The 21,407-nt window shown below is 41.5% G+C and overlaps 1 protein-coding gene across 1 annotated transcript in view; it reads right to left on the bottom strand.

The window, feature by feature from the left end:
• The window catches only part of NIPAL2 (NIPA like domain containing 2), a 51,424-nt gene that overhangs the window by 7,430 nt on the left and 22,587 nt on the right, over window positions 1–21,407 (bottom strand). The window contains exons 4-7 of the mRNA XM_065832304.2: window positions 13,392–13,451; window positions 11,285–11,406; window positions 5,205–5,301; window positions 821–956 (exon numbers count right to left, since the gene is read on the bottom strand). Coding sequence (XP_065688376.1) covers window positions 821–956; window positions 5,205–5,301; window positions 11,285–11,406; window positions 13,392–13,451 — 415 coding nt within the window. The remainder of the gene's footprint in view (window positions 1–820; window positions 957–5,204; window positions 5,302–11,284; window positions 11,407–13,391; window positions 13,452–21,407) is intronic.

Here is a 21,407-nt window from a genome sequence, read left to right as displayed (position 1 = left end):
AATAATGCACGGACTTTCTGGTTCCACATGGGAATGGTATGTTCTACCACGAGAAAGCTGGGTTGGCTCTTCTACTGGAACATAATCATGCGAGTAAACACTCAAGACTCGCACTGGAGCAGTCTAGATGAGATTATTGAATGATGCTATCAGCACTTGAAGCAGAGGGACCAGCAGAAAGGGAACGGACTCTCTGCTCAGCTGCAAACCATATTTTACTATGCTGCCACCCCCAGCAATCTGCAAAGGCAGCATAAAACTATCACTTAACAGGCCAGAGGCCAGCAGGGAAAACTCCAATGTCCCCTGCACACCAGAAGTTAACTATTTCCTAAAAAGGTACAGACCTACAGGGTAGCAAAGTGCAACATGCAGATATAACAGAGGCAGAGAGAAAGTTGGGATAAACTTTCTTCTTCAGTCTGACTAGTGGCATAAACTGGGGAAAAGCGATGCATAGTGAAAGCAAATGTGGCCTTTTGATTTTTCGGCAATGAAGATTTCTAAAAGTAAACCCCCCAAATTTACATAAACATAACGTTCATTTAATGAGTTCAAGACCTGTGTCAAAATTATAAGTAGAAGACCTTGTATAAGTTGATAATGAGAGGAGGTAACATCTATAATAATCAATTAGAAACTGAGAAATAAAGCCTAAATAAACAATATAATCAACTGTAGGCAATTCATGCACCTGTCAAGACTCTGCCAGGAATTTGTTGCCTTTAAGTGCAACTTGTATCTGGAGTTGATATCAGTACCAAATAAAACTGTCATAAAATGTGTACGAAGGTTAGAAGATAAGTAGAATCTCACTTACTTGACTTGGAAAGCACAAGAGGTTGCCATTAAAACAATCATGATATAGAAAACAGGGTAAGTTAGCTGCATTTTCCCCTTCGCAGAGAGTGTTATCATGCTGGCCACAGCCTTTACAGCAATGACAGTCAGAGATGCTGAAAGAGAAAGGGAGAGATTAGCAGGGCAGGATAAACAGCAGTGACCTCAGTGCATAGGTGAGAGAGGATAAGGTACCAGGTCAGAGCCACAGGTCTGATCACCTAAAAAGACACCGAGGTGGGATTTGGGCACCTAAAACCAAGTGTGTGATTTTACAAGTGCTTGTGAAGCTACTGTCTAATGTCAGAGTGGGCTTAGCTCCATGTGTGTTTTGTGTTTTTCTCTTAAGTTCTTGTAGCACTGAGGTCTGCAATCCCGCATCTACCCAAAGTTTTCCTGTTTTCAACTGGGTAGCTGAGGTTAGAGTCACATAAAATCTTGCAAGGTAGGACTTGTGTGTGCCTGCATCTGTGTGTGTGACAGCAGCTGAGCTCAGGGTGAGGAAAGAACTGGATCCATTTCACACTCCTGGTCCAGTTCCCTATACACTGGACTACCAGTCAGAGATGGTACAACAGCCTCCACATCTACCAGACATACTTTATTTAGCTCCAGCTGCTAATTTGGAGCCTAAGTTGCATTATTCAGGAGAGGTCTGAGAGGTCTCTCTGTGCAAAGCAGCTGGGACACCTCCTAGTAGCAGCCTGCATGTGGCACTGGCGGCCTGAAATAACTCCTCACCCTCAGGATTTCTCTGCTGGGATGGGATTTGGCCAATGCCAGCCAAAGCTGACTTCTGGGATCACATCCCAAAGCATCTAACTGTCCTCACGGATTATGTACGGAGAGCAGACAACCAACACAGAGGTCTGCATTTCATTTCAGCGCCAGGCTCTTAGGACCATTTTCTGGATTTAGCTCACAGAATAGAGTATTTCAGTAGTGTGTTTTTAATCCATTTAATGACTGTCATTGCATCACCACAAACAAATCTCAGACAACAGTTTCAGTACATGTCACCAGTTCAGAGAAGTCATGCAATGCACATCTTTTAGAAAAGGGGCTGACAGTTCAGCTAAGAGTTTCTTTAGATTTCCTTTTGGAGGGCGCTCTTGCTTTGTTGAAGGTAACCCAAGTAGGTTGTGATTACTGCAAGTAAAATGTAACAAATTCAGAAGAAACAAAAAAAGATAGAAGAGTCATGATGTGGAGAGGACCTCTGAAGAAAGGCAACTAATCGTCAGGAGCACCCTCCCCCAGCTGGGAACCAGTTCCAGCCTCTTCCAGAGACAAAAGGTGTTGGATTTCGGTGGTCTGATTCAGCCTCCCATAACTGCAAAATCCAGATTGCCAAGGAGATCTGCACTACGCAAAAAATTCAGGCCAAGGGTTGGGAGAAAAGGTGGGGGAAGAAGAACAGATTCATGCCGGCGGTTTTGATTGCAAGCATTTTTCTTATGGCAAGTCCAAAAGTTCAGAGGGAGTTTAAGAGTTGCATACATCTTGTGTTGATACCGTTCACCATCATGAAATTCATTGTTTTCATGACAACCTTTCCACCTAGTACTTCACTTCTTGCTCTGTAATGGAAATAGGTGGAGCATTTTAACAAACACAGCTCTAAAAGTGAGCAGAGAGGGTCTAATTCTGGCCTGAAATGATGCTAATGATATGCTAAAAAGCCAAGAAATACACTCAAGCCCCAACGAGCAACCTACAAAAAATGTAAGATTTGTAGTTGAACATGGAGGAGTTATTAATTTAAAAGAACACTTACAGGTAAAAATTAGTAGTTTGAATTGTCCAACTAAGGGTAAAGATTGCTGAAAAATTGTCTCTGATGAAAGGGCAGTTTCCACCCCTCAAAATTTTAACAAACCAGAAAAGAAAGCATCAGGGTTGGGTTTTTTTTGTTGGTTTGGTTTGGGTTGTTTTTGAAAACTGGAATGATCTTTTTAGTTAAAGTAACCCTGGAATAAGTTTCAAAACCAAGGAGATGGTTTTCCTATCTCTGATAGAATGACCCCCCCAAGATTACCGTGACAAATGATGTCATTTTCTGCCTGTTACGGCAAAAAACTCAGAAATCCCACTTAAATCTGAAATATTTTCCCCAAAACTTATGATAGCTCCCAGTATATACATGAGGTAAGATAATTCTCTCAAAATTAACTTGCAAAGTTGTACTAAGCAAAACATTTGCAGATTTTACTATGACCTCCATATTTTCCTCATGATTAGAGTAGCTCTCATGTCCAACTAAGCACAAAGGCTGCCCTCTTTTTAAAGAGACCTTTCTACATTCAATTTACATCTGTACAAGCCCTGCACCAGGAATGTATCTGTATGGGTCTGAGAGAAGGCAGAAATCCTCTTCCACAACCTGTCACTGAGACTTTTCTGCACAGAGACCCCAAGCCTCGCTCACCCCTCCCGCAGGCAGGGCCATGCGGGGGCAGCGCATGTGCCAGACAGCTGGGAGCAGAGCTGCCGGGCCCTCTCTCAGCCCCTATCGCTTCCCTCAGCAGAAAGGTCAGAGAGCAAGCAGAAGACTCTAAGCGTAGCTTTGTGGGGACTGCCAGGCACCAGGACAGCTGCAGGAACTGGAGCCAGCCACAGTTCTGGGTTTGCTTCTTGAGGGAATTTTCAGTATTTCAAAAGTTCCCATGAACCAGGATTTGTTTGTTTATGTCTTTTTTAATAGAACAGAAATAATGACACATTCTTCCTGAAGCTGCATATGCTCACCAAAACCCCAGCAGCCAGCACATTAAATTGTTATTTTTGGTTGATTGCAGCCTGACCACCAAACTGAAGTCGGTGCTGCGGCTCAGGTTCACAGCCCTGCTGCTGTTTAGCTCCACACATCCCTTTGGCACTGGTGGCATCAGGGCTGGCAGGCTACATGGCGAAAGAAGCACACTGGGCTACACAGCCAAATGGCCCAGGTGTCCCAGAGCCACGTGTTGACCTTGCTTGAGGCAGCCATCATGGTGGTTCTGCCCAGAACTGCAGCAGTCAAGTGCAGAAGCCCACCTGGGGATCTTCAGGCTTCCAGCTATGTGACAAGGAGTCTGGCCCCACTTGTTGCTCAGGAGCATGCAGTGCCTCACACTCCTCATGGCAGGGTAGGAAGCTGAAGAACAGCTCAAGCGAGGTCTGCCAATGCTCCCACACTCTCTGCTAGGAGCTGAGGGCTGGCTGGACTCACACTTCACTCCTACAAACCAAGAGCAGTTGAACAGTTGGACCTAAGGCTTTTGGGACTTTTCCATCTCTGCCTCGTGCAGGCAGCATGAAAAACCTTCAAGGCTTCTGCAGAGCTACAGATCCTAATGTTCCTAGCACTGGGAAACTTAAATGGGGAGACTGTCCCAAAAAAGTTGATCTGGAAGTCTGAGCTTTTCAGCTGGATAAGAAACCAGTCAGGGATCTGAAGGAAGATGGTTAGTGAATCTGTGAGGGTTTTTCACATTCAGTTAAATCCAAGTTGTGTAAATAGAAAACTTTAGTGAAATTCTGTTTTATCAAAACACTCATGACCAACTCCATCAGAAATGTGCTTTGTAAGTCTTTGCAGACTGATAATGCACCCACTGAACTCAGTGAAAATATATGCCTGTTGATTTCAATGGCACAGTTCAAGAACTTTTCACTTCAACCAAAGAAATGTGGTGTACCATCAGAGTTTCATGGACAAGTGAGAAAACAAGGATGAGAGAAGACATGGGGTGGTGGCAAATTCTTAATATATGCCTGCAAGCAGTAGAGCTTTAGAGAGAGCCTCCTGACATCTTTCAAAACTGATTCAAGTTTAACTTTATTGACGGCTGCCTGATAAAATGATCTCCTTTCTTTCCCTGGGTGTTGATTGTGGCAGTGTTAATCAGAAGGCAAACTTCAGTGGCCCACCAAGTTCTTGCAATGCTTCTGGAAAGGTGTTAAGTATGAAATGTCGCATATGCAAACAGGCACATCACTGCATTTGCTTACAGAATGCTTAAGGAACTGATTTTCACAGCTAGTCTGATCTTGAAAAAACAGTTTCAAATAGTCCCCTTTCCCAGGATCTAAAGCTAAAGCGTTATTTAAAAAAACCCTACAGAATACCATTGTGCACAGCGTATTCACTTCAGGAGATCTGTCGAAAGAGATAGTCCCAGCAATAAGCATAGAAACTATGTATCATGATCAGCTTTTCTCTTCAAAAAAAGACCACAGTAAAAATAATGTGAAATGTATCAATGATTCTCCTTCAGCATGCTGCTTGGAAATGGCCCTAATCTACACTCACTGGAGAGACTGAGTGTCAAGGAATTATCAAGTAACAGACAGGAACATTAAAGTGAATAATATGTTCTTACCCAGTAGTGCTACCATCATTAACAAAACCACGATGTGCTTCACAGCCTTTCTTTTGTAAAAATAGAGGAGAATGCAGAATATTATTATTTCTAAGATCTGAAAATAAAAGGGAAGAAAGTTAGAGCTGTGAAAGTATGTAATAAATGCTTCATTCAAAGTCTTTGAGATGTCACATTCATTTTCTCTGCTCTAACACTTCAGAGGAGCATTACTTTATTAAGCATCTTCTGTTAAAAACTAACTTTATTGCCAGTTGACTGAGCTACCAAACAATTGCTGTCATTTGTACTTCCTATTATAGCAAATGTTAAACCTCGAGCCTTTCTTATTTCTTTGGTTTTTCTTTTTGCACTTCTAGTTGTATTTTGTCACTGATAGCATTGAGAAAACTTTTTTAATGTGACAGCAAATGTGCCCATGTTTATTTGTAATAATTCTTATAGAATTATAATTCCTATGGAGTAAAGAACTTACCTGAAGGAACAACAGTCTCTCCTTCTAGCTATGTTATTCCTAGTGTCACTCTTTGTGACATGCAAGCTTATTTTTGCTACCCTCTTTTCCCTTCTCCCAAACACTGTCTTTTTGTTCAAACTTTCTGCCATCCATCTCAAGGAAGAAAACATTTATTGCATGTGCTGGTTCTTAAATCACAGGTACCTGTCAGAAGCTTAGCTTGAAAAGCTCAGTGACACACTAGCAGACCACACTGAAGGACATCTGCAGCTGCTGAAGCAGCTTTACCTACACTGTGCATGGTCCAAACCTGCTCCTTCAATAACATCTGACAGCTAAATAAGAAACAGTTAAATTTACTGACTTCTTCTTAATGTGTCTCTTTGCAGATTCCCTTAGTAACTCTTGCCTTCCGCCGTCTCAAAAGTATGGGTATTCTCCCTCCTGCCCATGTTGCCCAAACGCCCCTCTATACCTAAAGAAAACTGTAAGTGCAAAAGCCAAAAAGCTTTTGTGAAGCCCAGAAGGCACATGAAAACAGGGATTATGGACCTCTGCACTGAGAGGTGCTCAGAAGCCTGGTAGCCCTAGAGACCATGTGGAGAGAGGGAACTTTGTGCATGGTAGAAAGTAATCAAATGGGGGAAATAAGACAGAAAATGAGATTGTTATCATTAATGACTCTGGTTATTGTCATTTTTTACCAATAAAACAAGTAATAGAAAAACCTTATGTCTACCTCCTTGGTTTTGTCACCAACATATTGATTTATATTTTATAATGCCACTGCACTCTTAAGCCAACAGTCGCCATAAGGCAGCACTAGACTCAAAAAGATCTGCGTTTTGCATGGATGAAATTTCCAAAGAGGCGACTGAGCAGTTATTAGTGGTGGTTATATAATGTAACATAACCGACTTCTCGTTTTTAAGAGTGACTGCAGCAGGAAAGCAGTCATCAGCTACATTCAGTCACTAAAATTCTCTACCATACTCACACCTCCCCCAGTTTAGTAGTGTTCAAAAATATGAACAGAACATAATTATACTTTAATTATTTTTTTAATTTACCTTCACACTCATCCCTTGCTCCCAAAGACAACCAAGGGACAATTGCATCTCAAAACATTGCAAACAAAAATCTGGATTTTTTTCTACCAGTTTTCTTTTAAAAATGTCAAATATTTATTGCAAGATTAAAATAAAAAGCAAACTATTTTTACTTTTTTTTTTTTAATGTTTTGAATGTAAGAAAGTATTTTACTGTTGGCTAAAATAACGCACTCCTGGACTAATCCTTCCTTAATAATCTTTCCAATCTCTTGTGGAGTGCTGGTCTCACCTGCCTCCAGAGCAACTTCCTTCCTCACCAGTTCTGCTCCCAAAGATAAAAGCTGGGCCACTAGCTGGTAGAAAGGAGGCCTTTGCCTCAGTCTCATAGTATGTAACTTGGCCACCTTCCCTAGCTCTTCTCAACAGTGTAGCACTGGGTACATCTAAATCAGGAACCAAGGCAGAAGTCATGTTAAGATCTGCAGACATGTGAGTTCATCTTGGCCTCTCTCTGGAAAACTATGGTAGGGTTTTGAGGGAACTTGAGAAGTAAAGGTAGCAGCTTCACTTTTCATGCCACTGACAAATATATCTCAGGGCCAGATGGGAATATCGTGTTATCAGGCTGCAGCTACAACAGCCTCCAAATAGCTTCAGTTGCTATTTTGACAGTGAACAATTGCTAACAGAACAGAAGAAGGCTGTGCTAAATAAATATTCCCCACATGGAAAGATACCCAGGCTAAGGAAGAAGTTCCAGAGACGTCCCAGGTATCCTCTTCAATGACACGTCAATTCAGGACTGGCACACAGGATAGTGTGACTGGGATGGGGCCATGGTACCAGACGACACAGCACTGTGAGATCTGCTTCATCCTCAGTGCAAACCTGAGCACCCAGACCCTTGGGCTGGTTGCCACACAATGTGCAGAAACTCGTAAGACAGCCCTACTGTAGGCAGCCAGCTACACCTCATGTATTGATTCATTTTATATCCCTTGGACAACTTTGATCACAATGCAAATAGACAGAAGCACCATCATCTGCCCTGTCACTTAATTTTCAAACTACGCAAGAACAATAATCCAAAAACAAGCCCAGGGATAGTTGCTGGCTCATACTGCTCCATCACACCAGCTTTCGTGCTCCAGCCTCTCTTCCACCTCTCTCCAAACCAAGAGCAGCAGGTAGTGTCGAGCACCACGACCTCAACTGAGCCAAGTCACTGTTGTTTGCTCTTCCATCAGCCCTGCAGTCCTCATCCTGTCATCAGCTTTTCTCTTGCTAAAGCCACCATAAAGCTCCACTGTGATCCCCTCCTGCCCAAAAGCAAACACACTCATCAAGACTCACTTCTGAAAGGAAACAGCCAAGCAAAACCATCAAAAGGACATAAAAGAGTCTCTGATGGCAGCTCTGGAAGAGAAACACAGACCTGTGTGCTTGGCTGCTTCTGCCTCCTGGGGAAGCCTCAAGAGCAGCAGTGGTGTAGGGCCAGAGATGGCAGTCCTGTGGTCAAACCTGGGGAGAAACCTGTTTTTGTTTTCCAGGGCTGTTATTAAAGTTTACTCAGCTCTGTGAAGTCTCACACACTAAGCATGAAATACAAACAATTAGTTCTCACCTTGTGCTGCTCCGCAGCCAAACTATTCTTCCATGGTTCTATGCTGCTCAGTGACCACCAACAGGTCACTTTTCATCACCAGACAAAGGAGAGGCCACCACATTGAGTCATGCTGCAAGCAGAGTTCATAGCTCCTAACAGGACCTCACGCAGACAGGGACTCTTCTGGCGTGCCCCAGTTGCTGCCAAAGATTGTCTCCTGAGAATTACCCAAAATAGTGCTCTCTCTTATAGTTGATAGCTGTGGTAGTGTTAAATACAAAATCCAGGAATGGGAAGTGAGTAGATTATATCAGCTTCAAATATTCTATTTAGAGGAATTGAAGGAACTTGACCTGCTTACAATCATTTTTGCTATTATAACTAATCTCTACTGAAGTCTCCTCAAGCCCACATCTCATCAACATTTTTTCATAATCATGATGTTTTCCATGTTTCTAAGCATTACCAGAAGGCATCAGAACAAAAAACCACATTGTCTGCCTCAGCTGTCTTTCTGGAACATACAGCAACATAGGGACCAATAAACAAGGAGGGGCTTCTAGGCACTTTGAAGGAAAAACAGAAATGCTTTGAACCTGATTTTATAGAGATTGAATATTAACAACCCAATATTCACTATGCTTCTGCTTAGGGAAACCTAAGAGCTTCATCTATAATTGGTGTCTTCTGTAGTCACTCAAAGTGCACATAAGCAAAAGACAAAAAGAAACCAGGCTAGGATAGTCATTCTTGCTCAGACATGATTATGCTACAGCAAAGTCTCAGAAGGTGACTCAAAAGTTGTCTCATGTGGGAACTAGAGGTTATTTCTGCAGAACTCCTCTGATGCCAGTGGAGTGCCACATGGCGATGGTTTGACACCCACACAGAACATTTTGTACTGTTGGGGCTTTGTATTATATTTCTCAGCAGACCACACTTCGGGGCTACTTTTAGAAAGACTATTGGACTGCATTATACTGCTGTACTGTCTCCTCGCTATATATTTGTACTGGAAGTTCTGCAACTTCTGCTGCGCTTTTTTATATCTCAGCAGCCAACATGTTCTAGGCACTTTACAAACAATTATGAAGAGTTAGTTCCCTGCCCAAAGAGAACATTTACAGCATGGCTTGTTTGAACTTCCAGCAGCATACCAGGAAATCAGGCTGGTATCTTGGAGACTTTTGTGGAGCCTTTCATTCCTCACTTTTTTGGACATAGGAAGCTCAAAACAGATTAATCCAGGCAGCAGGTGTAACAAAGAAAGCTTGATATGTTGTTGAGTCAATGATATTTGCTGTGTACTTGCTCCATCCTTCCCTGCAACCCATGCTATACATGTAGAATTGGATCCTGGCTGAGGCAGGGAAAAGAGAGAAAAGGAGAAAGAAAGTCCAGGGGTCACCTACCACCTCTTTATGATGTCTCCTAAGAAGAATACAGCACAGTTTTTCTAAGCATTCAACAGCGTTATTATTTTTTCCTGAAACAAACTCAGCAAAGTCCTCAGATGACACAAAGCCCTTTTCCAGCAACCTGTTACTTTTAAGAAAGTGTGAACAGAATATGACACAGCAATTTCTGGTGTCACTGGGCATGAATGGGATGTTTTGTCCCTCCACCCACTCTACACAAATCGGTGAGTCAGCGATTTAAAATTATTGCCTAAAACGCCATACTGTTTTAGTATCTACAGTGGAACTGCACGTTAGAGAGGGATATTTGGTAGGAAAGCGAGAGGGTCCTCCAGTAAGCGCCAAGCTCCTTGCTCTGAACGCTCTCTCAAAGAAGTCCCTTTCCCTCTGCTGGTTACATGGATTTGCTGAAGCTCTTCTCGAGGCTGAAGCTACCCTTACTGAGTACCCCAAAACTCTTTGGAATTGCCTTCAAAAACCTCTCTACTGCTTGACTGAAAGTGCATGTTGTCATTTCTGCAGCATGATCATTCATTTATTGTATTAAGCTGTATCACCATATTTCAGGAGCTTTTAAAATGTAGAAAAAATTGAGCAAGAGGATCAACATTTTTTGTGGTAGCATGTACTTTCTGCTTAATTGGTAGTCTCACGGCTACTTAGATGTATTTAAAGTCTGCAGGTTAGCTAAAAGATTAAGGTTAAATTAAATCATCTACTCAGTGGTTTCCTAACTCTGCTACTGAGAAAAGCCTGAGTACTAATAATCTATCACAAGTGAATCGCTTTACTGGGCAAAAAGCAACTGCTTCTGAAGTTCCTGCACTGTTTTACATTCAGCTGGAGGAACAAATTTTCAGCATTCCAGAGGAAGAGAGAAAAATTCCTTCTACTCATTCTGGTCTTGTTCCTGATGCTAATTAAATACATCAAAGAAGATGTATGGTATTTGAAGTTTGTATACAGATACTTTAATCAAAATGGTATTTTGTATTTGAATTCAAACTCATGTTCAGATTAACCTGAGTGCCAGTGAAGCCAACCACCTCTCCACATCTCAACTCCACACAGAGCTCCATTCAGCCAGGCTTAGCAACGTGAGGATAAAACAGAGTGATGTGAAAGAAAAAAAAAAAAAGAGCATATATAGCCTGATTTTTAAAAGTACAAATCCATCACATTCCAGAAAAGCACTCTAACTTAGATGTTCATGCAGACTGTGTTGCATGAACACATATATAGGAAATATATGCAACGCCAATATTTAGGCTTTTCCTCAAGCCCACTAAACCCCCAAATCTTTCCATTCTTGTTAATCCTGCACAACTGTGACTTTCTCCAGCATGTAGTTTGAAAGACATCTTTTGGTTCAGCATATTTCCAGCTTGAGGACTGGGGTGAAGACCCAGAGACTTGTTCTCTCTCCTATGAAAATCACACAATTTATTTTCAGGAGCAGATTTTCTGCCACTAATTCATAATGCTGGCAAAAGGCCCTAACGCCCCAGTCTTTCTGATTTAGGGAGTAGTACGAACCAGATACTCACCAAATATACCAAAAAAGGCCAGCTCACTAAATAATTCTGTACTTGTCTTGCTGTGAGTTCTTGGGGTATATTTGGAGCGAATGTCACCAACAAGTATGTCCCTGTTACTGCCAGTGTTCCTCCTGTAAAGAAAAGGATACATTATTTTGGTAATAAAATATTTGTTAATCCTGGTCAATCTTGCTCTCCAGCTGACTTGGAAATAGTTTCCAGAAGAAAATTTACATCCATTTAATCAGATTTGGGCTTAGGTACTTGGGTTGCCTTGCATTTGGAGTCTTATCTAGCCTAACTTTAATAAAAGACTTGAAGGATTTTGGAAGTACGAAAAAAGCTGTCAGTAAATCCTCATGAATTAGAATTCCAACTCAGCAATGCCTTTTCAAATATCCTCAGTTCTGGTACCAAGTGCATGACAAAGGAGAATTGATCTTCTCTATTTCTTGCAGGCACAAGGCAGGTCATATAAACTTATCCTAAACTGAAAGGACAAGTTGTTTCCTGAGGCAGACAGCTACATCACTAACCAGTGTGAACGAACACAACTCTCCCAAAGTCAATGTGGCCACAGAGATCTGCACCAGCTATGGGTCTGCCCTGGAAACATTAAGTGCAACAGATATGTTCCAGTCCAATGCTTATGTGAAGCTGTCATGAAGCCAACATTTTGGCCGCTCCCTGTTGCATTTGCAGACCTATGACCTGTTTTATAAAATGCTGATTTGCAAAAAACTGTTCAAGCCTCAGGTTGCCAGGGCCCCTTTTCAAGGTTGAACTTGCATTATTGTGCTTTTAATAAAAATCTGGAAGTTCTGCCCTGTGGACAGCCAGCTGACAAACACAGATGTTCGCTGAGGTATCGAGACAGAAGTGAGCCGATCCTGAGCTCATAAACTGTACTGGATTAAGGAAGATATTAGATAATTTTTTTTTTTTTTAAGTAATCTTTAAAATTCTTGGCAAACCCAAAAAATGGTGTGGAATACAAGGCTCAGGAATACAAAACAAAGCACATCCCGACGATTTTGCTGGCACAGCTATCGCACACAGTTCCTTTGGAAAAGCAGAACCATTCTATATTTATGTGCTTGCAAAAACATCACCATATTTCCCATCATACAGCTCATTCCTATGGAATGTAGCAGCATTGTTAAATCCTTCTTGCAAAGTCGAACTCACAGAAATAAAATAAATCAGTGCTGAACACTAGTTAAAGCAACACACGATGTCTAAGGCTCTAAGGGAAACATGATCAGTCAAAGGAGGGTGGATTCTGAATGTAGCAGCTCAGCTGGCAAATTTGGATCTCAAACCTAAATAAATATTGTATGGTATTCCTGGAACAATACTGAACAGATCTCTCCAAAACATTCATGACAACAGCCAGGACGTTCTTGTTATAGTATGGACAACCAAGCCTAGATGCTAGGAGCCCCATATAAATACCAGGTGCTGTGTAGCAACACTACATGCCCTTTTCCAGCTGAGATGATTTGAGTAAAGCCCAACCCCCAAAATATGCTTGTCTCTCACCACTACTTTGTTCAAGCAGGGAAGTTTTGATATGCAAAAAAACCTTGGACATAGACAAAAAGTTGACATGCTTTCACAGTGAGGACCATGCTTCCCAACAGAACATTGACAACATGATTATTTGTTCTTTGAAGTGATAAAATTAATACCAAAAGGGAAGTTGTCACTTTTAATTAAGCTTGAATTTTTGTGCAATGTGTATGCAGTAAGAAAAAAAAAGATATTATATTTGAATGAATAGCTCAATAACTTCTTTGGTTTTGTTAAAATTGTGTTGTAATCATAAATATAATACTAAATACAACCTCAGAGGCAAAAATAGACAATTAAAATAAATGTGAGCAATAAGGACACATAAGGAATGAGTTATGGTTGTAAGAGCAGAATATTTGGGAATGCAGTCTTTTCCTCATGCATTCTCTCTCTTTTTGTCACTTCTTCCCAATTTTGAAAGTATCTGCCTCAAAACACTTGCTCGGGAAAGTGGGAGTGTGAAGGTGGGGGGCTGCGTGAGAGTTACAGCTTGCTAAGCATATGGCAACACACATGTCCACGTTAGCAAACGCTTACTTACCCAATATATCAGCAGCCCTCACGGTCTTCTTTAGGAATAAGACAGAAATAAATGCACTACCTAGAACAGAAATATAAAGACATTTTTTTCTGTGTGATAGAATATCAAGTGCTGTAGCAAAAAGCTGCCCTGGGCCAGGTTTAAATATATCTCATGGCTGTTATTGTTGCACTATACCTTGATATAACCAGCCAGGAGCCCATTCCGCAACCAACCAGCCCTCAGGTTTTATAAGATTTTAAACATACCCAGCAGGCTCCTGAGCAGTTGAAGAGATGTGATACCCTTCCCATCTCCCACAACACTGCTTAAACTGCTCTGATTCAGTCATATGTGGAAGTGTCAGGGAAGCTGGGTACTCATCAGCTTTACTGTTTCACTCCCCATTTTGCTACCAGCTTACTTGCTCAAGGCAAATTGCCTGATAGATGGATAAAATCCAGCTTCTTTAGACTTCAGTGTATAAGAGGCTTAAAGAAGCAGTAGTATCATCAAAAGGAAGAAAGCTACTGCAAAATGTAGTGTTTAGTATGAACTAAGAGAGTGGTCATGATGTCTGCAAGCAAGCAGGTTAAAGAATCAACATATGTACCATACAGGAGCACTGCTCATGGTCTTCTAGGAGGGACCTGTATAAGAAACGAAAAACATGGAAGTGAGCCCTGGAAATGGCCTCCTGTTCTCTGGGCAGCTCTTTCCCTTGCCTGGCTCTCACATCTCCCCTGTGCCAGCTCCTGGCCCTGCCTCTTCAGGATGGACAGCAGTGGGTGTGTGGGTGAGCAGCTGCAGTGCTCTGGCCAGGGTTCCTGGTAAGCAGCTCGGTGTGGACATGGGGTGGAGAAGGAAGAACGGGTTTGGACTTAAGAGAGGTCAGACCATTGGCCACCTGGGACAGATGGCTCTATTCCAGCACACAACATTAGAGCATCTACCTCTAAAGAGAAGCAAAAGAGTCTGAATGGCTCCTGTGTAAAAGATATGAGGACAGGCCTTTGGGAGAGGTGCATTGGTAATGCTAGATTCATTTAGAAACCTCAAAGAAAGACTGCCCAGGAGGGACAGTGAAGGGAGCCATTAAACCTAAATCATGAGATGCTGTTGTAGGAGCTCTGTTCCTGCCTACAGCATGAAATCTTTGGTTTATTCTGGAAATCACAGTTCAACCTTCTTGCAACCATCTTTGCCTCATTAACTCCATTGTTCTGATGAAAAATTTAATTTGTTGTTAGCTAGTATATGTACTCTAGATACATCTAGAGAGGCTTATACCAAGAGGTAAACAGAGAACTGGAATTCATGTCTGTGTTATCCAGTCAGTAGAAAATCAGATATAGTAGAAGTCATAAATTTAAACTATATGAAGAGTGATGGAAATCTATGCAAACAAATAAGTGCAAAAAAAGAATCTTCAACTGCAAATGCCTCACTGAAAGGAGGCTGCTTGACACGGTTTTCTTTATTTAATGTTTCAGTGACAGCTTTGCTGGAAAAAAGACACTGGTATCCAGGCAACACTGGTAATAGCAGAGATACATAGGACAAAAACCAGGAAAGAAGCAGCAGCAACCCAAGACAGTGCAGGAATTCATTACTGCTCTGTTTCCTCGCCGTCATAGCTCTCCCAAACCCCACCTCAGCTGACCTGTCTAGGCAATCAACAGCAAAGACCTGCTGCTTCATGAACAGATATCTCAGTGTTTTGTTTCATTGTGTATTTTTTTTGAGTACCCCCTTGTCTGGGCCCTCTGCATTCAGTAGAGATCTAGCAAATCCAATTTAGGGTTCAATTCCAGTGTCGGCATCCAGTTTGGGGTGAGATATGTCCCAAAATTCTACTGCCTAGTTCTCTGGAGATGACAAATGACAGCTTGGGGGGATTACAATCTCTGAAGCTGGTAGTGGGCACAGGGAAGCACTGGAATGCATCTAGAAAATGAAGCTTGTCACTCAGCCTGTCATCCACTTCAATAATGCATTCAAATGCAGCAAGCTCTTTCTCCAGAGATAGCTGGTAGTGCACAAGAGATCATGAGCTTAGCAGACTGTATGTATAATTAATGCTCTTTATGATGCGTAATATCTAGAGGAATCTAAAAATAGGAGGGTATTTAAGAATATATATTAGGCCATCTGGGATTGTAGGAAAAACTGAAGTAGGAGAGGAGGTACAACAAGAAAGTGGGGAGAGTGACCCCCCAGGAGACACTCCGAACACAAAAGAAAAGAGTCCCTGTGGATAAGCCACCAACACTTCATTTGCATTCATGTGGAGAAGAAAAGCAAATGGGGTAAATCTAAGCAAAGAAGCAGAGAACAGCTACACAGAACTGCTGAGATGCTAGAGAACATCCATGACTGATGAGCAGTCTAGCAGACCATGGCTGTTACTTTCAGGGCTGACTTTTAAGCAAGTTACAGTATCACAGCTAAGAGAGCACCTTGTTATTACATACTAAATTTAAATTTTATTTTTATTTTCTTAATTTTCTAGGTTTTAAGCTCCACAAGCTGACTTTTAAAAGAACAGATTAAATCAAAGAAACCAAGGACAGATTGTTTTGATGAAGACAGTGGCTCACTAGAAACACGGGGCCAGAGGAGGAGGGCTCTGAGGGAGGTGGTGATCCTCAGGAGCATAGGCTAGCCTTTAGTTGCTTTGCCTTCCAATGGCTTTGCAGCTCTCCCTGGCCAGCAAGACAAATGGAAGGCACCAACATGCACCCCAGGAGCCCACTGAGAAAGGCACAGCCCTTGCAGCTGCTCAGCTCTTCTTCCTTAACTCCTTTAGGCTTCAGCTCGCAGTCTCAGGTGCATTTAGCTGCTTAAGACATTAACTCCTCCAGAAAAGGCAGTTTAGGACAATATGCTAGATGGCCAACACATTCCTTGCACCATCTCCTCTCTGCCTGGTGGCCTCCAAGCCGACCCTGCTGTGAGCAGGAGGTTGGGTTAGGGACCCCCTGAGGTCCTTTCTAAGCTGAGTTATCTTAGGACCTTGTGAATCCTCAGCCGGAGAGTAAGCGGGCAGCCAGAGCCACAGCTAGATATATGGCCATAGCCACTAGATATATGATTTAAAGACCTTACTGCATCCCAAATTCAGTTTCTAACTGCAGCTGTGCTGAAACCCCTGTGCTCAGCTCCCCAGACTCTCCGCTCCTTCCTCACCATCCCTCAGACCACCGGTGAGGTGTCTCCTGTCTTCCCACTTCTCCTCAATACCAGTGATGTGACACCTTCACACTTTCCTCCTAGACAGCTTCCCCTTCGCCATGATTTTGCCCCATGACCACAGCACGAATCTAATTTCCTACCACCTGGCCCAAATTTTCTCTTTCCCACGCCAGGGTCCCCTTGTTCCCTCTCTGTCACAGAAGCTGTGTGCCCCCTCCTCCTTACACCGCTACACTGATGTGGGAAATAAATCACTGAACATTAAGTTCAGCTCTACAGATTAATAGACTGAGGAACCTGGGAAATGGTTGTGCTGAAAAGTATGAATGTGTCTTTGCAACTGGTCATTTGTTTGCCTGTTTTTTTGTTTTGTTTTTTAAGCTATAGACAGTCATAGAGATTGAAAACAGTGTCAGAATGAGGAATTGTCTGTATTTTTTTAATTGGTCAGCAATAGAATACAACAGTACAGAAATGCAGACTAAAAATGGTGTCAAAATGTAAGCTGGCAACAGTTCAGCAGCAAACCATCATTGTTTTAAAGCCTCATTGGTTTTGAACCACTGATTTTAGCTATAAAATACATGCATAACTCTAAGTCCTAACTGTCAGCCCGCAAGTCATTGAAGTAAAGGCTGCATCCCTGGTCATATCAGAAGACTTGTATACTTTTGGTGCATCAGAATATTTTTAGCTTTTTAATTAATTATTAAGGTAAAACTTTCAAAACTAGGCACAGATCCTGCTCCCACTGAGAGCAGTGGCAGGTAGCCTGCTAGATTCAGAGAGGGGCAGAAAATCTGGGAGATCATCTGTTAAGGATTGAACATTACAGAATGAATACACCCTAATGAAATCCTTGAGTTCATTTCATGCCTTAGCTGACTCATATCTATATTAATGTCCACAAATTGAGTAGTAAATAGGCCCTGTAAAATATCTGTATCTATATGACAGAGCCTTTCTGAAGGCTCATGAAACTCTTCAATCTGGAAATACAGAGTTAGTATTTCAAATGAAAAATATTATGACTTGATACTACATCAAAATGTAGAAAATGGCAAAAAGAGTGTTTGTTCAGGAGCTTATTTTTTAGGTTGAAACAACCTTGTCTTTTCACACATTAGCATAAAACAGGCTGGTTTGTATTCATTATTGAATGAATATGTCTTCACTGAAGCATGTGATTTTAAATTTAAACTGAAAAAAATGGTAGAAAATGTCCATTTTCTGCATGATATGCAATTAAGTGCCTTAAGGGAGGGCTGTAATGCTGCTACACATAGCTTAGTCAGGTGCTGATTCTCCTAGAAGAGTGATTGTGTGTGATTACCTCCATATGTAGGTTTTCCCCAGCACAGATAGAAATAAAGAGTAGTGTGACACGTGGGTTCTGCCACTAGCAGACACTTAATGGTGAGAACCCATCTCAGAAAACAATTCCTCTGCCTCCTACACATGAAAGCTTCAGTTAGGATTGTTTCTTGTTTTTTTCTTTAAGAAAGGGATAATACACAACAGGAGAAGTTAAAGACAGAAAACACATACTGATCTATAGAGTGTATTTTCTGTATTTTGTCAAATCCAACACCTTAAAAAACTCAAATGAATGTCCATCACTTATTTTTCCTACTGAAAATTATTTCACAAGTAAGTATATTTTATTATTAAGCTGTTTTCCTGGTACTGAAGTTATTTATGAATCTCTTCATTTTACCTCTATTTTTATTGTCAGGTTTTATGTTAAATAATTCCTTTCATAACTGTTCATAACTTCAAATGTTAGCATATCCTTTCTTCCCCTCTTTCAAATTCTTATGTGAGCTTTATGTACTATTTTAAATAGATGAGTACTATCCTCATAAATGCACAGACTGCTTTTACTGCTTCTGTCTCATTCAATAGTTTTCCAATAAAACCACAAAATTTAATATTTGACTCAAATCTTCATTCTGATAAGCTTAACTGATTCAGTCAGGTAAAGGCATTTAAAACCACCTATTCTGCAGAATACTTCTGTATCCATTTCACTGGTGGTCTGGATGAAATACCAAAGGAGGACTACTAACCATTATTCAAAGACTACTGTTTAATGTTTGCACCTCTCCCAGCTTGTGCAACAAGAAAAAAAAAAATCACTTTGATACTAAGCATTTACCTGTTCTATGCAACTTTAGGGTCTGCCTCTGTCTAATGAAACAGTTTCAGCTCACCCAGTTGATTTTTCACTAAATCTGTTGAGCAGTGCTCAAGCCATAAGGATGCAGTTCCTGCCAGTCACATTTTAAATGACACCTTAAAGTATGTTTATACAGACAGACCCTCAGTCTACCTCCCAAACCAAAGGGGTTCAGGACCATCCCAATACAGAAGCACTTGAAGATGCTTTAATCCATTCCCAAACTCAAGCTATTGTAGCCTGCCATAGAGTCAGGAAGATCTGGAGAGAAGATGAGGCAGGTAGCACATTTGATCACTGCAGCTCCAATGAGCAGGAGGTGACGAGGGCAGAGAACGGGCAGCAAGTCTTCCTGGGCAAGTACCAGTATTTCCATAGGGAATCTAGAGGCTGCACACTAAGAGCAGGACAAGAAAAAATGCTGAATTGATGAGACTGATGATTGTGAGACGAATGTGGCATAGCTGAAGGATAGTGTGATTATTTTTTTTTAAGTGCCTAAGCATTTTTATTAAGCCCATTCAAAAGGAAAGGAGCTGGTTTGGAGAAAGGAGCTGTGCCCTTTGCCCTGTGGCAGACTAAAATATCTCTCTCCCATGCAAAGGGCTGAGAGGACAGAAGGACGGGAAGCACAGACTGCCTCTAATGCCCGTGCACAAAGCATAGGGGTGAGCGGGTCCATGTGCACTCTGCAGGCACCGACAGAAAAATCACAGCTGTTAGTGTGTGCCTGTAGTACCATTTCCATGGTGGAGTCTGCATATAGACAACTCATGACTGCGAACCCCCTGCCCTGAGGCTATTAGCTTGAAACATCCTTCATCTTATCCTGCCTACATCTCAGATGTACGGTCTTGCTCAAGGGGAGGGCAGGAGGTTGAGGAAAAACAGTGTTCTGACCTGTTGTGGGTCTTTTTTGGGGTAGGCAGGAGAAAGAATTCAGGTACGAGGAGGATGGGTGCTTTTGGACCTCATGGGACTTCAGTCTCCTTCAGGGCCAGAGCTCTGTATGAGGGAGGCTTAGCACAAATCTGAGAAATTTAAAGAATACCTGTATGCATAGGCAGAGTTAAACAAAGAGCTAGCTCTGCCCAAGACATCTGTGAAGAAATTCATCACAGCTAATTGACTAGCCAAACCTATCCTTAGTTTATATGATAGATATTAATGGTATATTGAATATAAAGGAAGATACTATAGAATTTAGTCAGTTGGTGCATGACCTCTTGATAGCTATCCTGCACACTGAACATGTAACGTTTCTAACATGATTAAATATTAGTACTTAGTACTAGTACTTTAGTATTAGTAAATTTGAAAAAGGGGTGGACAAAAGCTTTTTTCCCCATCCTTACTACCAATATGCTAATAAACAAGGAAGCCAAATATAAGGCGAATTGCTCAAAAGAGAGACCATTAAGGTAAGCTTAACTCTGGAAACTGGATTATAGGACATACACACTGCAGAGATGGATGTTGCATCTTCTAGACAAATAGAAATTTTAAAGAATAGTCTGATGAATGTTTCCCAGTTCTCATTAGAAACAAAGTTCTCAAAATCCTAATTTCTTGGGCCACAAAGACGTTACATTACAGTGAGTGAGAGAAATCCATTTCTGCAAGAACATCTGAGAATCTTTTTCCTAAAGCACAGTCAGGGATATCAATTTTCAAAGCCCAAAGCAATTTCTTGCCCCACAGCTACTTAAAAGGAGCATATAAGAATGCAGAGGGATCTCAGCAGTGTCAGTCTAAGTGAGTTAAGTGTAAAACAACTCTCTACAGAATGATGAAAACTGCAGAAGAAATTATCTCTGATACCACTGGCCTCTCCTCATTCCTCCAGCCCTGCCAAGTTACTTGTGCAGGCAAAGCAAGACAATGAGCTAAAAGCCACAGCAGCCTAAAATTACCCAAGCTACATGTAACACATTATTTTTAAGTATAAAATGCTTTTTAATGATTACATTAAATGTGTATTACTTCTCCGTTTTTAAATTAGAAATTTTCCCATTTCTCTTCTTGAAGAAAACAACTGCTGTCTTCTCAAACTATTTTAAACCCTGAACAGATGTAGAGCTTGCATCATTGCAACCACACACAGAAATACTTCCACTGCGTAAGAAGAAAAATATAGTATTTGTAGCTTAATTCTAAGAAAAAAAAAAATTAAAGTCTACTGCCAATTCATGGTCTGCGGTGCTGGATTCTTTCTAAAACAGCCATCAGAAGCAGTCAGCTCAAGAGGATAAGGCACAACATTTTCACTAGTTAATTGATACCGGGTTAAGTGCAAAATTCAGTTGGATGCAGTTAGATGTGGTAGCAGAGCATAACAGACGTTGGCTCCATCTATTTTAAGACCCAGGATGTTTCCCGTCCCAGAGGTCTGGAGATATATGATGGGTACAGCCCAAATCCATTCCGGGTAGTGATTCCAGTCTGCCTGATCCTCCTCCAAAACCCTGGGTTCCAAGAAATAAAACTTTCCATGTAGACCCAGAGTGATATGGATCTTCAGAGATGCCTAAATGACTAGGTGACTGGGCATAACACGAAGTACATTTCTTCTCAGTACACCATAGGTACTGAGTACCTAATGCCAGTGGGAGTCAGCTCTTATCAGGTGGGATGTGTTGACACCAAATTTGAAAAAAATGTTT

The sequence above is a fragment of the Patagioenas fasciata genome, chromosome 2 (assembly GCF_037038585.1).
Source record: "Patagioenas fasciata isolate bPatFas1 chromosome 2, bPatFas1.hap1, whole genome shotgun sequence".
Lineage (NCBI taxonomy): Eukaryota > Metazoa > Chordata > Aves > Columbiformes > Columbidae > Patagioenas > Patagioenas fasciata.
Note: the sequence above shows the minus strand (reverse complement) of the source record. Positions and strands in the feature narration are given on the sequence as shown.